General features: G+C 34.4%; 1 protein-coding gene across 4 annotated transcripts in view; it reads left to right on the top strand.

The window, feature by feature from the left end:
• Nucleotides 1-17,469, top strand: part of Atp11b (ATPase phospholipid transporting 11B (putative)) — a 113,235-nt gene that overhangs the window by 80,306 nt on the left and 15,460 nt on the right. For 3 of the 4 annotated variants that reach the window (XM_071615440.1, XM_071615441.1, XM_071615443.1), the window contains 3 exons: nt 12,100-12,165; nt 12,677-12,780; nt 13,353-13,518. In XM_071615440.1, coding sequence (XP_071471541.1) covers nt 12,100-12,165; nt 12,677-12,780; nt 13,353-13,518 — 336 coding nt within the window. Of the gene's footprint in view, nt 1-12,099; nt 12,166-12,676; nt 12,781-13,352; nt 13,519-16,799; nt 16,905-17,469 lie in introns of those variants that run through there. The other variant, XM_071615442.1, reaches the window with a different exon arrangement.

Genomic DNA, 17,469 nt, shown 5'->3' with positions numbered 1-17,469 from the left:
TTGTAGGACAGGAGGGGTATATATACATTACACACAGCTTATCTTAATTAACATAAACTAGAGACAGCAGTCAACCAATAAGGAATCTCCACATTTAATGGCTCTATTTCATTAGGCAAAATGTCATGGAGTATTTGCTCCATATAATTGAGTATTTACATTTGGGGAGTAAGTGTTAACTATCATTATATCTTCTTGTTGGATTGTTACCTTTACTAGGATGTAGTGGAATTTTTTTGTCTCTTCTGATTAATTTTTGCTTGAAATATGCTTTGTCAGATATGAAAATAGCTACTCCTGCTTTTTTTCTTGAACATATGCATGGAATATTTTTGTCATCCTTTTACTTTCAGCCTTTGGATGTCTTTGCCTATTAAAATGAGTCTCTTGTGAACGGAGTATAGTTGGATTATGTTTTTTGATCCATTCTGGTTATCTGTGTCTTTTAACTGGGGAATTGAGACCATTAACATTTGGCATTAGTATGGATATGTGTTTGTGGTTTCCTCCCATTTTTTTTTTTTTTTTTTTTTTTGCTATATTTTGACCAGTCTGGATTCTTATTTAGTGAATTCTTCTTCTGTTGAACTTCCTGTGTTTGGGAGCTTTGGAAATTGTTCTTTTGTTTCTCTGTGTGCAGTTTATCTGAGTATTCCTTGTAGTGCTTGCTTGGTGCTCATGAATTCTTTCAGTTTATTCTTGTCATGGAAAATTTTTATTTCCCCCTCAAATCTGAGCTTTGCTAGGTATATTAACCTTGGCTTGTTTTCTTCTAGGGTTTAGAATATCTCATTCCAGGCCCTCTTTGATTTTAGAGTCTGAGTCAAGAAATCAAAAGTAGGCTTTATTGGTTGCCTCTAAATGTGACATGATGTTCCTCTCTTGCAGCTTTTATTATTCTTTTTTTATGTTCTGTTAGGTATTTTATTATGATATGTCTTTATGAGCTTCTCATTTGAATACATCTATTTGAGGTCCTATAACCCTTCTTTTTGTGGACGTCTATCTCATTTCTGATAGGAAAAGTTTTCTGTAACTATCTCATTGAAAATGTTCTTTATGCCTTTAGTTTGTATCTCCATATTCTTTTTGGGTTTTTTAGAGAGAAAGATTTTTTTTGAGAGAGAGAGAGAATTTTAATATTTATTTTTTAGTTTTCGGCAGACAAAACATCTTTATTTTTTTGTATGTGGTGCTGAGGATCCAACCTGGGCCACACACATGCCAGGCAAGTGCGCTACCGCTTGAGCCACATCCCCAGCCCTCCATATTCTTTTCTATCCCAATGATTCTCAGATTTGGTCTTTTAATGTTGTTCAATAGTTATTGTATATTCTGGTCATGTTCTGTAATTTTGTTCCCTTTATTGCATTCTGTGTAATCAAAATCATATAACCTATCTTCAAGGCCTAAAGTTCTGTGTTCAGTGACTGGGGTTCTATTTACTACACAATCTATTGATGCCTTCAAGTGAGTTTTTTGATTGATTGTGTCTTTCATATCTAAGAGTTCTACTTAGTTTCTTTTCACTATTTTTATGTCTTTATTAATAAAGTACTCTTTCATCTCCTATACTTGCTTTCTTAATTCCTTAATTTCTTAATTCCTTCCTTAGATATTCTTTTAGTTCACTGAACATTTTATTTTATTTTTATTGGTTCTTTTTAGTTATACATCACAGTAGAATTCATTTTGATATAATTATACAAGCATGAAACATATCTTACTCTAATTAGGACCCCAGTCTTGTGGATGTACACAATGGTGGGATTCACTGTGATGTACTCATATATGTACATAGGAAGATTATGTCAGATTTATTCCACTGTCTTCCCTTTTCTTACCCTCCCTCCCTTCCCTTCATTCCCTTTTGCCTAAACTTCTGAATATCTCTTCTTCCCCCCTCCCTGCCATTGTGGGTTAGTATCCAAATATCAGCAAAAACATTTGACCTTTGGCTTTTTGAGACTGGCTTATTTCACTTAGCATTATAGTCTCCAGATCCATCTATTTACCAGCAAATGTCATAAAGTCATTCATCTTTATGGCTGAGTAATACTCCATTGTATACATATACCACATTTTCTATATCCATTCATTTGTTGAGGGCACCTAGGTTGGTTTCATAGCTTAGCTACTATGAATTGAGCTGCTATAAATATTGATATGCCTGTGTCACTATAGTATGCAGATTTTAAATCTTTTGGATATATACCAAGGAGTGAGATAATTGGGACAAAAATGGTGGTTCTATTCCTAGTTTTCTGAAGAATCTCCATACTGCTTTCCAGAATGGATGCACCAATTTGCAATCCCATCAGCTGTCTATGAGTATACCCTTTTCCCCACATCCTCAGCAATTTTTATTGTTTCCTGAATTCTTGATAATTGCCATTCTGACTAGAGTGAGATAGAATCTCAATGTAGTTTTAATTTGCATTTCTCTAATTACTAGAGATATTGAACATTTTGTTCATAAATTTTTTTGACCATTTGTATTTCTTCTTCTAAGAATTGTTCAGATCCTTTACCCATTTATTGATTGAGTTATTTGGGTTTTTGTTGTTAAATCTTTTTAGTTCTTTATATATCATGGAAATTAATACTCTACCTGAGGTGCAGGTGGCAAAAATTTTCTCCCATTCTGTAGGATCTCTTTACATCTTGATTGTTTCCTTTGCTGGGAAGAAGCTTTTTAGTTTAAGCCATTTCATTTATTGATTATTGATTTTACTTCTTGCACTTCTAGGAGTCTTTTTGAGGAAGTCAGTTCCTAAGCCAGAATGTTGTGCCTACATTTTCTAGGATGTACAGGTTTCTGGTCTAATTTCTAGGTCTTTGATCCATTTTGAGTTGAGTTTTGTGCAGGGTGAGAGATGGAGATTAAATTTCATCCTACTACATATGGATTTCCAATTTTCCCAGCACCATTTGTCTTTACTTTAATGAATGTTTTTGGTGCCCTAGTCTAGTATGAGATAACTGTGTTTATCTGGGTTTGTCTCTGTGTCTTCGTTTCTTTTCCATTGGTCTTCATGCCTATTTCAGTGCCAATACCATGCTGTATTTGTTATGATAACTCTATAATATAAAGTATATATATTTTAGTCGTCAGTGGACATTTATTTTATTTATTTATATGTGGTGCTGAGAATCGAACTCAGTGCTTCACACATGCTAGGCAAGTGCTCTACCACTGAGTCATGACCTCAGCCCCCTCTATAGTATAATTTAAGGTCTGAGATTGTAATGCCTCTTACTTCACTTTTCTCACTAAGGATTGCTTTGGCTATTGTGGGCCTCTTATTTTTCCAGATGAATTCATGACTGCTTTTTCTATTTCTATGAAGAACTTCATTGGAATTTTTAGGAAAATTGCATTGAATCTGTATGGTACTTTTGGTAGTATGGCCATTCATTGAACATTTTAAATCATTTTTTTTATAATCTTTCTCTGGGTTTTCATCTACTTCACTATCAGTAGGATCCTTTGTTGGGGAGTTATGGTATTTGGGGAAAGATTTTATTTGCCTGTTTTCTCACATTTTTAGAAGTCTTGCATATCAACTGAGGTGGATTCCCCTACCCCTTTTTTTGCTCATCCTTTTGTGTGTAAATAATTCATCTGTTCTGGGACTTCTCTCTTCTTTTGATGTATGAGTAGATGCCAAAGGGTAGGAATTGAGTTCTCTCTCTGATTGTTTCTCCTTAGGTCCTTATTAGTTTGGGACTTTGTGTCCTCACTTCTTTGAGTTGGAATAGTGTCAAGGAATGTTTAGTTCAGCAGCAGAGTTTCTAACTTGTGAACTTTTAGTGTCCCTGTAGTTTTCCAGCACCTCACAGAATGGGGCAAAATAATCTATAGTAATAACCATTACAAAGAATACACAGCATTAAAGTTAAATACCCAATTTTTACTATTCCATCGTCAACATTAATTTATTGGTGGTAACCAATAAACAAGAATGGTTGGTTCAGCAGTTGTCAACAATAAAAATAATTACCATGAAGTAGATCTAGCTTTAATGCAAATAGCAGGTGTCAACTATATCACCCACAGCAGTAATGATTGTATTAGCCTTGATGTTGGGGGCAGGAGTTGTATAAACCAATTAGTTTTGAAAGATGGTAAAAATACAGTCAATTATGAGAGAAATGTATTCGGAATTTTTACAAGTTTACAATTTCAAAAAGTGAACAGAAAGGACTAGGCGCCTTGGCGCAGGCCTATAATCCCAGCAGCTCGGTAGGTATAGGCAGGAGGATCGCAAGTTCAGAGCCAGCCTTGGCAATTTAGCAAGGCACTAAGCAACCCATGAGACCCTGTCTCTAAATAAAATGCAAAATAGGGCTGGGGATATGGCTCAGTAGTCAAGTGCCCCCAAGTTCAATCCCCAGTACCACTGCCCCCCCAGCGTGTGTGAGGCACTGGTTTTGATTCCCAGCACCGCATATAAATAAATAAATTAAATAAAGGTCCATCAATAACTAAAAAAATATATATATTAAAGAGAGAATGTAGAAGAGATGTAGCAGGTGGTGTTTCTATGGAAGGAGGGGAAAATATAGAAGAAGCAACATATTGGGAGAGAGGGAGAGAAAACAATAGAATATAGCTGTTAGCAGAAGATTAAGAGAGAAAGAGAAACTTATAGAAATAAACAAATGAAAATAATACAAACAAAACTATATAATCTATAAAACCTTAACCATCAAAAGACAATGCTAGGAAAAATAATTCATTTTAAACAATTCTAAAACTGAAAGAAAAAAGAAACAAATGGGTGTATGTATATATGTCCCTGAACCAATCAGCACAGTCAGAATTCACATGCACCATGCACACACATTCTCTCTCTCTCTCTCACACACACACACACACACACACAGAGAGAAAAAAATTTTTAAATGAAATTTAAAAATCCAAAATCTTAATGAAGAATGAAGGAACCATCTTCTTATCTTCTTTAAGATGGTCAAAGTAGTTAACTAGATTTGAGTGGTCACTGTCTATGTCCAAGTCTTTTTTCTAATTCTTCTTGATTTATGTTTTGATAGAGCAAGCAGGGTGGGGCTATTGACCCCTTCCTGTTTTTGTGTTGTACTCTGAGCTGCCAATTGGAGTGGCAACAAGCCATTTGATATAAGATTTGCTTCCCTTCTCACCAGTATGAGGTGGGATGGGTTAGGACATACTGTCATTTGTCATTTTATCCATTAAGACCAGTGCACTCCCAGGATACAGCTTCTGCAGTGTTCCACAAGGGGAGCTCTAGCAGGTGGGAGAGCATCTAATCAAGCCTCAGGGGCTTTGTGGGGTGATGCCTTCTTTGGAGAGACTAGATTGACCCTCCCCTAAGGCTAGACCATAGTGGATCTCTTATGCAGGACTGCTTCCTTGGAGACTCCCAAGAATTCCAGTCATGGGGCAGAAGGGCTGATTCTTCACTCACTCCAGCCCACAGGCACAGCCTTGCCAGTCTTAGTCCCTGAGTGTTTAACCCACCCCATCCCCACCCACTCTGACTCCGGCTATTTCAGCTGATCACATGAGCCACCAGACACAAAAGAGAAGTGAGTCAGGCTCCCCTTCCCCTTCTAACTCAAATGCCCCTGAGTAAAGTCTTCTTCTACCTTTTTCACTCATATCCCACCAGGCCCAGCTTAGGTCCCTCAATAAGCACCTGCTAGAATATTGTGGTTGTGCATTGTTGTTTTTTTTTGTTGTTTTTTGGGGATTTTTTTTTCCTGATGTCTTGGGTCCCACGGTCATCACAATGGTATGTTCGCCCCAAGATAGCTCCTGCCTCAGCTCTCCATAGCCAGTTGAGTTTCAGAACATGCTTTTCCAGCACCAGTGTGCAATGTAATCTCTGGATCAGCTAAGATTAGGCAGCATTTTTTATCTCAGGTTTTTTCATACCAAAACTGTTCTCCAACTCTCTCTGATGAATCCATGCAAGCAGTGTCTGTGGAGCCATCAGATGGGCTCCATGTATTCTTTCTTCTTTGTTTATGGCACCCAAATTTCTGAGTACTTAAGCCACTTTTATTAAATTTTAGTGAAATCCCTCTTTCACCATTCACTGTGTTTGTCTACACTATGGCCAACTTGGAATGCAGCTTTCCTCTGCTCACCCATCTTCCATTTCCCCTATAATTAACATCCCTTTTTATTTTATCTTGAGAAAAGTTCTTACTAAGTTGCTGAGGCTGGCCTCAAACTTGTGGTCCTCTTGCCTCAGTTTCCCCAGTAGTTGGGATTATAGGTATATGCCACTAAATCCAGCTTACTTGAGAGAGATTTTCATATAATTTAATTTTTTTTTTAAATCCCCAACATAGCATCTAGAAAAACTGACTTCTATGAAATTATCTTTTAAAACAGCTTTACAGCCAGCATGGTGGTACATATTTATAATCCCAGCAGCTCAGGGGACTGAAACAGGAAGATCCCAAGTTCAGAGCCAGCTTCAGCAATGGCAAGGTGCTAAGCAACTCAGTGAGACCCTGTGTCTAAACAAAAAAATACAAAGTAGGGCTGGGGATGTGGCTCAGAGGTCAAATACCCCTGAGTTCAATCCTGGTACCAAAAAACAGCTTTATAATTTATGCCTTAGTAAAGCTATAATTGACAAATAATTTAAAATATATAATTTGGCACTTTTTTACCATACTACTTTTAAATGTGCAGTTCAATAATGTTAAGTATATTCACTTTATTTTACAGCAGAGGTCTAGAGCTAAAACTTTGTACTTATTAAACAGCTACTCCCCATTTTCCTGTCTCCTCTCCCCTTCCCCTAATCTTTGAAAATCACTATTCTGTCTTCTGTTTCTATGAGTTTAACTATCTGTGAAATTAATTTTTTTAAAGCTAAAGTATACAGTAAATTAGGTGACTAAAAATTAATGACTATATTTTTTATAAAGGATAAGTTTATTTCCTTCATTGACCCATGCAGAATGTGTTATCTGGGACATGCTTATTCTAACAATGTTGCTGTCGTACACAACATTTTTGGAAATAGTTAATATAGTCATTCTGTGATCTTAGCAAGAAACTTCCTTCAGGAAGAAGCTTTGTAAAATTATAGATAAGGAAAAATGCTATGTGAGATTATAAATACGGAAAAGAAAGTAATAGGAATATGTGAGAGAAACAAGCTAGATTGAGAGTTCCTCTCCAATTAAACTTACTTCAACTACATGCCATGAAAAAGGTATCATGGCTACCATAAGAGTGTATGAGATGGGTAGGGATATTATAGTGAAGGAACAGGAAGGAGGGAATAGTCACATGGTGAGAATAGAAAACTAAGATGATACAGGGAGGAAAATATCAGAACAGTCTCAGAAGTAGCCGAATTCCCATCCCAACACTTGATTACATTCTGCTTCTCTGGTAGTTTCAGCCAAAGGCTTCAGAAAAAAAAATGGGGAATAAAGATACATCCAAAGCTTGATATCTACTACAGTCATTCTTGTTGGTCAGACATGAAAATTATAAACTCGCTAGCTACTTTTTAAAATGAGATCCTCTCCAAATAAGGGGTTTCATTTGTTGTGTGTGTTTTACCAAAATATATAGGAACTCAGAAGAAAGTTTCTACTATTAATGATTTTTCCCTTCTTTATGAAAGTGTACCCAGTTTAAAAAAAACTAAAATAATTAAAATTCAAAAATATATAGGATGAGAGGGTAAAAGCAAAATGCTATTAGAGCAGTGTTATTCCACTTAGACTTCTCTAGTAGAGATTTTGGAATTGTCAGACCTTGGATGCCATTCTAAATAGTATATTATACACTATTCCATCATTTTAAAAATTTAACAAAGGATTAAATTCTTCACTCCTTCATCAATGCAGATAGGTACTGATCATTTGCCAGATTAGTTGGAGGTAAATAATGAGCTATACAGTCGACTGAGAAAATGAAATTTCAAGTTGTTTTTAGGGAAAGAGGAAAATAAAACTTTATGTAATGTTTACTGTTATTTTCTTTAATTTCTAATGATTTCTCCCTATTTCTTATCCTTAATTAATTTATCTTACGTGCTGTGTATGTCATCAGCTGCTAAAACCTAACTATCAAATGGTAAGAGCTCTATTAAGACTAGAAATGAACTCTCTGGCAACTGTGTCCTGCTGCAAAATGCTTTATTTCAACTCAAATGATTTAACTACTGTAATTACCAATCAGGTCTTTCAAGAAAATATACACAGTTTAATTCTTATGATGAGTAAATACAGGCTCTTAAATAAAAGATTATATTATAAAAATACCTTTGATTGTCTAGTTCATTATAGAATTTCCTGGCATGCTCATTTATTCATGAGAAATACTTAAAGCACTCCAGGCACCTAATAGGAAATTAGACATAGCTGTATCTTAGAGGAAAATAGAAAAGTAGACTGTCTCATAGACTACAATCTATCATTTATTATAATGGGTCTGTAATAGAAACAGTTTGTACAGGAGCTGAACAACTGATTAACTCTGGAAAAGTAATTTTTATATAGATACAAGTGTAATTAAGTTAAACCTGATGAAGCTTTCGCCTTTTGTGAAAGCATCTCTTGCTTAAACCACTATTTTCCTCTTATAATTGCCCTCTCATTTCTTCACCATCAGCCTTTCATCCTCTTGGATCAAACACACTGACAAACAAGTTCTAAGCTCTCCCATCTTCTAATAAAAGACATACCTGCTTGGCCCACAACCTTCTACTTAGGTTACAGTTTTCTATGTCTATTTAGAGCAAACTTGAAGAAGTTCTCTTTTCTCACTGTTTCTACTCCTGGCTCCTATGCTTCTCTGAATGTTATCCACTGGAGCGTTGAACTTTAGCACTCCCAACAAAACTTTTCTTTATGGTCAACACCAATTCTACATTCCTGCATCTAAAAGCGTGTCTGAGACCTAATGAAATTGACCATCAGCACAATTTATGAAGCCTTCCTTATGGCCATGTTATCTTCTGTCAACATCTGTAACTTACTTTGGCTTCCTTATATTTTTTACTGTTGTTTTTTTTTTAGTCTTTCTTCCCACCCTCAGAATCAGGGTTTCTCTCCCTCTAAACTGTTGGTATTTTGAGCTAGGTAACTTTTTGCTTTGAGAGCTCAATCTGTGAATTAAAGGATGTTTAGCAGCAAGCCTCTACTTCTGCTCACTGGACACCAATAGCACACACACACATATACACACCTCTAGTTATAACAAGCAAAAATGACTCTATATCCAGCCAAAAGTCCCCTGAGAGGCACAATCACCCCCAATTGAGAGCAACTTGGTCTAAAGTAGAGCAGTGGCATAGGGCTTGGTTGTGGGCCACCAGTTCTTTATCTGTGTAGAAGGTGCATTCATCTCTCCCATCTGAGAAGTGACCCAGAAAGTTAACAGATTAGGATAGAAAATATTCTGAGTAACTCTGTCTCCTAATTTCCTGAAATTCAGGCTCTATTTTAAAGGGGGGGGGGGGGGGTGCAGCTCAGCAGTAGAGCTCTCGCCTAGCATGTGTGAGGCCCTGAGTTCGATCCTCAGCACATGTAAAAATAAATAAATAAAATAAAGGTATTGTGTCCAATTACAACTAAAAAATAAAAATATTTTTTAAAAAAGAAGAAGAAGAAAGCATACAGTTATGAATACAGACCTGAGTACACTGGAAAGTGATTTTGACCCAAATATGTCTCATTTATGCAAAGCAAATATAAGTTCAGCTCACTTCTCCTTAGCCACATCCCTAAAATGACCTCTGCAGGTCCATCACCAACCAGTGATGTCAGAATAGAAAAAAAACTGCAGTCTTAACTGATAGATTACAGTTAAATACATTACTTTTGGGGAGCTTACAAAAAAAAGTCCACATGAATGTGTTTCTGTGGCCCTTTCTAGAACCTCAAATGAGGCTTATGCAAGAGGAAACCCTGAATCTTCTTCTGCTTCTAAGTAAGATACCACATAAAATGCTTTCAATCTAAACCCAGTAAAACTAGATACTGACAAATAGATACATAGTTTTTACCATTTCCAGGCCTGGGTCTCCTGGCTGCAACCAAGTATCTGTCCCTAAAGCCCTGGAAGAGGAGACCAGCACTCCTCCAGGAACTGAATTGAAATCCGCTAATTGTCTGTATTTCTGGGTCATTATTTTAGAGGTGATAAAAGTAGGAAAGTAAGCAGAGGTTCAATATAAGTTTTCCATTCTTTGTATCATGACACACTTCCAAATCACTCTCAAATAAGGGAATGTTAAGTGATGTTTCATTGTTAATAATGATAACTGTTATTTATTATTTAATACATACCAGATTCCTTGTCCTTTTTGCAAACCCTAATTCTTACAGAAACCTGTGAGATTTATCATTTAGAAATGATGTGAGATACAATGAAGTAATATAAGTAAATGCTAATTATTAGAAATCTATGGGTTTCTATTAAAAACAAGACCTTTTAAGCAAATTATTAAACTAATGTTAAGATTGTGACTACTTTGTAAATGAAATTAACATAAACTTCTGGTTATATTCTTACCCGTGTTCCTGATATTCTTTAGGGATTCTGCGTGTTTAATGAACTTTAGTCATTTCAGCTATAACTAGGACTAAAGTTCAGGCAATAAATACTTTCTCAATGGCATTAACTGCATTTTCACATGGAATCTTTTGAAGATTAATTCCATTGGCCATTATCTTTTCTTTCAGATATTGGTTTTAAGTTTAAATTTCTTTTTTTCCTGCCCTGCTTATGTTGTATCCAGAAATACTGTGGCAAAGTGATCTGCTGTCTTTTCCATTTAGAAAGTTCCCAGAAAATAATTGTGGTAGAACAGAGTTTTCTTATTTTTACAACATGGTAGGAATAAAACAGTCACCAACAGCTGTATCATTCTAAAAATAACATGTGCCACACAACTCTTAAGCCCATATTGGTTTTTCATTCTGATGATATTATCCAAAGGATCATTGCACATGATAATAATAAACATAATAATACTTTATTATGGTGGTTCTCATATTTTTATCTATATATTTGTTTTTTTAATTTTTTCAATATAATATTTATTTTTTAGTTGTAGTTGGACACAATACCTTGATTTTATTTATTTATTTTTATGTGGTGCTAAGGATCGAACCCAGGGCCTCACCAGTGCCAAGCAAGCGCTCTACCGCTGAGCCACAACCCCAGCACCTATCTATTTATTTTTTATTGGTTCTTTTTAGTTATACATCATAGTAGAATCCATTTTTATATAATTATGTAAGCAAAATCCATTTTTATATAATTTTGTAAGCAAGGAACACATCATACTCTAATTAAGACCCATTCTTGTAGATGTACACAATGGTGGGATTCACTATGATGTATTCATATATGTACATAGGAAAATTATATCAAATTATTTCCACTGTTTTACCTTTTCCTATCCCCATCCTTTTCCTTTATTCCTCTTTGTCTAAGATACTGAACTTCTATTCCTCCCCTCACACCTCGCCCTTCTTGTGAGTTAGCATCCACATATCAGAGAATATTTGACCTTTGGCTTTTGGGGATTGGCTTTAAAAAATTAATTAGCATGAAAATCTCCAGATCCATCCATATACCAGCGAATGTCATAAAGTCATTCTTCTTTATGGCTGAGAATATTTCATTGTATATAGAAACTACATTTTCTTTTGTCATTCATCTGTTGAAGGGCACCTAGGTTGGTTTCATAGCTTAGCTGTTGTGAATTGAGCTGCTATAGACATTAATGTGGCTGCATCACTCCAGTATGCTGATTTTAAATCTTTTGGATATATACTAAGGAGTGGGATAGCTGGGTCAAATGGTGGTTCTATTCCTAGTTTTTTGAGGAATCTCCAAACTGCTTTCCAGAGTGGTTGCATCAATTTGCTATCTCACCAGCAATGTATGAATGTACCTTTTTCCCCACATCTTCGCCAAAATTTGTTGTTGTATTCTTTAAACTTTATTAATGAGCCAATTTTATATGTAACTGACTTAACATAGTTCAAATGATTTTGAATAAAGAATGAAATTACCTTTTACCTTACTTCTCTGATTAACACCATGTTATTCTTTCTGTTCAGATGTTTGGAAACTGGACTTTTGGCACTTTGGTCTTCACAGTCATGGTTATTACAGTCACAGTAAAGGTATGATACTGGAATTAGAAACATAGATACATTTTGTGCCTGTATAATTAGCAATTGAATATTCTTTTTTTCTCCTCCCCCCCCCCCACTATCAGTAGATGTTTTCCTTATTCAACAGTGGATAATTTCACTGATTGCTATTTTAGTATTCATTTAAATTTTTTATCTGAAGTTTTCGGAAAACTTCAGCCTATTTTTATGATCATATTGTCATAATTCATAATAGTCACTGAAATTGTACAGCTCTGTATATATACAAAACACACAGTTGTTTTAGGCTATGGAGTTGAGATAGAATCATCACATGAAATTTCAGTGCTGCTTTCCCAGAGGCAAAATAATAAACTTGAAATTATATAACTTTCTACTAGCAGCCTTTCATTAATACTTATATTCTGTGAGACTGTGCGGTGAGACTTTTAAATACTTAATGTGCTTTATCCTTGAGTTTTATCTAAGAGAATAATGTTTTATTATTTTACATTTCTAAGACTTTTCAAATTTTTTTTAGATGGCTTTGGAAACTCATTTTTGGACTTGGATCAACCATCTTGTTACTTGGGGATCTATTATATTTTATTTTGTATTTTCTTTGTTTTATGGTGGGATTCTCTGGTGAGTGACTTTAATTATATCTATTCAACTATAATAAATATAGTTATGGGTTATATTATGAATAAATTCTGCTCAGAATAGTTTTGAACCCCATCCTAGCAATAAGTTCACTTCTTTCAGTTTATATTGTTTGCCTTTTGTGCCTTTGATCTATTTACTAAGCAAAAACTTTAGAAGTTAGGCAAAAAATTTGGATTTAGCTAATCATCAACTTTTATTTAGTGTCATAGAAGGATACTCTATGCATTTTGTTTGTCTGTAATCCTCTTCCCAGAGTACTCTTAAAATTGTTTATTTTCAGCCATGTGCCGTGGTGCATGCCTGTAATCCCAGCGGCTCAGGAGGCTGAGGCAGGCAGATCATGAGTTCAAAGCCACCCTTAGCAATTTAGCAGGGACTTAGCAGTTCAGTTAGACCCTGTCTCGAAATAAAATACAAACTAGGGCTGTGGATGTGGCTCAGTAGTTGTTTATTTTCAAATATGATATGTTTCTATGATATCTTGATTAAGTTATCTTTCAGTTGTTTTTTGTTGTTGTTGTTTTTATTAAGCCCACTGTCTTTCTTCTCAGGCCATTTTTAGGTTCCCAGAATATGTACTTTGTATTTATTCAGCTCCTATCAAGTGGTTCTGCTTGGTTTGCCATAATCCTTATGGTTGTAACTTGTCTCTTTCTTGATGTTGTGAAGAAAGTGTTTGACCGACAGCTTCATCCTACAAGTACTGAAAAGGCACAGGTAAGCACTTTTTATTTCAATATCTTTTTAGTTAGGAGCTTTAGTTATAAACAACTATGATTATAATTTGCTTATGTCATAAAATAGAAAATAACTCATTCCTATATCAAGTATTTTATAATATAAACATTATTAAAGTGATATTTTTAAGTCATTTAAAATTATATCATGTTATTAATAAAATTCCAGGTATTTAAATATCAAACTTTCAAGTTTTATTCACATAATATTAGGAAATGTGTTAAATAATATTATCAAATTATTCCAGATACATCTAAGATATATGGCCTTGTCTTAGAAACATTAGAATTCAAGTAATATTTTTTATGTTATATGGTTTTTAACAAAAGAATATGAAATAAATTCTTTAACCTAAATAATTTTTGCAGAATGAATTTTTATAAAATATATTCTTTCACTAAATATTTATTAATAAACATTAAATTACAGCAAATATTAACAGCATGTTACATAGTGCTTAAGAATATGATGTTTAGATCCTGATAGATCTCAATTTGAATCCCAGCTCTGCCACTTAGTAGTATTATGACTTTGAATTCTAGTTTCCTCAATGGTAAAATGATAGATATGTTTTTTTCATTCCTACTCTAGTTAAGATTAAATGAAAAAATGTTTAAAAATAGTATATGTCCAAGAAATGGTACATATTTAGTTGAATGTGCCTTTTTTGTATGTTTAATTGGTATAGAATATATTTTCATTTCCTTTTATGCCTTGTTAAAAGCTGAATTTAAGCCAGGTACAGTGTATGCATCTGTAATCCCAGCTACTTGGAAGACTGAGGCAGGAAGATGACATGTTTGAGGCCATCTTCTGTAACTTGGCAAGACCCTGTTTGAAAATTAAAAAAAAATAAAAAGGACTAGGGGTAGAGATCTCAGTGGTAGAGGGACCCTGTGGGTTCAATCCCCTGCACTGGGGGGGAAAAAAAAAGAGCTTGAGTTCCTTAATCATTTAGTCCAAGCCAGGTTGATATTTTTTCAACATTATTTTTGTTTCATGCCAAGCAAATTTTATTAAGATTTTGAAAATGTGTATTCATCTTACAAACAGAAAAAGTGCTAAGTATTTAGTGATTTAAATTATGATTTCTAAATAGTACATTGGTTTTAATTTATTTACTTCGGTAGTTTTTTGTTTTGGTTTTGTTTTTTTTTTTTTTTTACTTTGGTAGTTTAATACAAATACTATCTTATTTGGATTAGAATTCAAATGCTGTTTCAGCCATTTATAAGATAGCTGTATGTCCTTGATTAAGTCATTTTCTTAGGCCTCAATTTCCTTCTCTATAAAAATCACAATAATAATTATTACCTTATGAGGGGCTGGGGTTGTGGCTCAGCAGTAGAGTGTTTGGCCAGCACATGTGAGGCACTGGGTTCCATCCTCAGCACCACGTAAAAATAAATAAAATAAAGGTATTGTGTCCAACTACAACTAAAAAAAAAAATTGTAAAATAATAATTATTATTATTACCTCATGTGATTTTTGTAAGAAAGAATGAATATACGCATCTGTCATCACTGTGCCTGTTGGTCCAAAATTTTTTAAAAAGTTGTCATTTTAAGTATGAGGAAGTGAGAATATATCTATAATATTGATCTCTAAATGGGACTGAAAAATCAGCATAATTGATTACTATCTGCCTGTGCATATATTTATATCAATATGGACAGACTTTTCCACTCTGCAATATATTACTTAAATCCATTACAGACAGGTTTGTCTGTTTATCTGTCTTACTATTTCTAAACTTGGGTTTTTGGGTTTTGATTTTGGGGTGTTTTGTTTGTTTGTTTTTGGTTTTTTGTTTGTTTGTTTTGCTTTTTTTTTTTTTTTTGTAGTGGGGATTGAACCCAGGGTATTTAACCACTGAGTCATGTCCCCAACTCCCTTTTTTTTTTTTTTAAATTGTAGTTGGACACAATATCTTTATTTTATTTATTCATTTTTTATGTGGTGCTGAGGATCGAACCCAGCGCCTCCCACGTGCTAGGTGAGCGCTATACCGCTAAGTCCCAGTCCCAGCCCTTTTTTATATTTTATTTAAAGACAGGGTCTCACTGAGTTGCTTAGGGCCTCACTAAATTGCTAAGGCTGGCTTTGAACTCACAAAACTCCCTTAGCCTCCAGGGCTGCTGGGTTTGCAGGCATGCAACACTGTACCTGGCTTAAACTTCAGATTTGTAAATTTACTATTTCTAAACTTTTCATTTATAGTTAAAGAGTATTATTTTTAATACATTGTCTATGATACTTTCCTAGATTTTTAGAACAATTTTCTTCCCTCTTGGCCTATATGAAGTTATATTTAATGAAAATGTATGAATAATATCACTTAAAAATGTAATTCTTTATAAAAGTAAATTGATCAGATTTATCTACATTTATCCTTTGAAATGCTGTGGTAGACAGAGCATTTATAAACTTTAGTTGTGTTTTTCATAGAGATTTCTTAATTGATATGAAAGTGATAATATTAGAATCTATTACCTTTTCTATAGCCTCTTTCCAAAGGATTACATAGGAAATATTTGGTACCTTAAGGTAGGCCCTTCACAAGAAAAAGGTTAAAAGTGCTTATGTGTATTTTGGTTCTTAACATAAGTTAAAGGGAATGAGCATCAAATCAATAACTGAATCTGTATGTGAAAGCCAGTATATTCTCCCTTTTTGGCTCACTAAATTCATTTCCAAATGACTTACCCAGATGTTCTAGGCAGTCTCTTTCAAGAAAAAAACCTCCACTTCCACTGAAGGATCTTCTAGCACACTGGTGGCATTTGGTGGTTGGTTGGTGGTTGGTTGGTTGGTTTTATTTTTTACTGAAACAGTATATGGTCATTCAAATCCCATATGTGACATTATTTCTTGGCTACAGGCAGTAATCATTTTTTCAGCTTCTACCATCACTTCTGGTTTCAAATAATGAAGAAATGGTTAGAAAATTGTCAACTACTTCATTGTTTTACTAAAAGTAACAAGAAAAATCATATTAAAAGAAGAACTATCAGCATTTATTGTGAGCTTTATTCTTCTGTAGAATAACCATGTGGTGTTACAAGTGAAAAAATAATTTTTTTGATGGCAAAGCCAACACAGTTCAAATGTCAGTCATATATGTGTACCATGTACATTTCCTACTCTTGTGGGAACAGATGTTCAATATTTACAAACCTTGTCCTGTGTCTGTCTCATAGGTGATGAATAGAGCTCACTGACTTGTTGTGTGTTCCATCCTTTTTCTGTCCACTTATAGATGTACTCCAACACAGTGGCTTTAAGTGATGAGTTCATCGCACTGCAGCCTTTATCGAGGGCAAGGAATCAGCTGAGCAAACTTAGGTAGAGTAGGAGGAATAGAACCTCATTAACTCTTCTGCATGCTAAAGGTCAATTAAACCATATCCAAAAGATAGGCAGAGGCATGAATAAAGAGTGGGGTATTTTTTGTTAGCACAGCTCTGTCTCTGACTAATTTGACCTTTATTAGTATTATGTTAAAGCCTAAAAATCATATCCATTTCTTCTTTGAGAAGAAAATTCAGATGAAAATTCAACATAACAGGACAGAGATCTGTACCTTGTTATATATTTTACACTTGAACTATCTTTTCTAGCACAATTTTAATGCTTCTGCTTGTCACATTGTTCATATTTAAGAATGTTCCTGCATGTTGAGTAATTAAAGCTACAGAAATTCATCATAAAATTTAAAATACTTAAGCTATCGTTACTTGGAAGTGAGATTTGCCCATTTTTTATCTTGCCTTAATCTGTGTTGTAAATACATGTGTGTTTGTGTTTGTACACTGTAATGGCTGCCTAAGCATTTCATATCCTTGCTACTATTCAGAGCATCTATAAATTGAACAATATATTTTATGTCTTATATAAACCTTTATTATCAGTTCTGTCATGGAAATTTA

The sequence above is a fragment of the Marmota flaviventris genome, chromosome 8, assembly GCF_047511675.1.
Source record: "Marmota flaviventris isolate mMarFla1 chromosome 8, mMarFla1.hap1, whole genome shotgun sequence".
NCBI classification, from domain to species: domain Eukaryota; kingdom Metazoa; phylum Chordata; class Mammalia; order Rodentia; family Sciuridae; genus Marmota; species Marmota flaviventris.
Note: the sequence above shows the minus strand (reverse complement) of the source record. Positions and strands in the feature narration are given on the sequence as shown.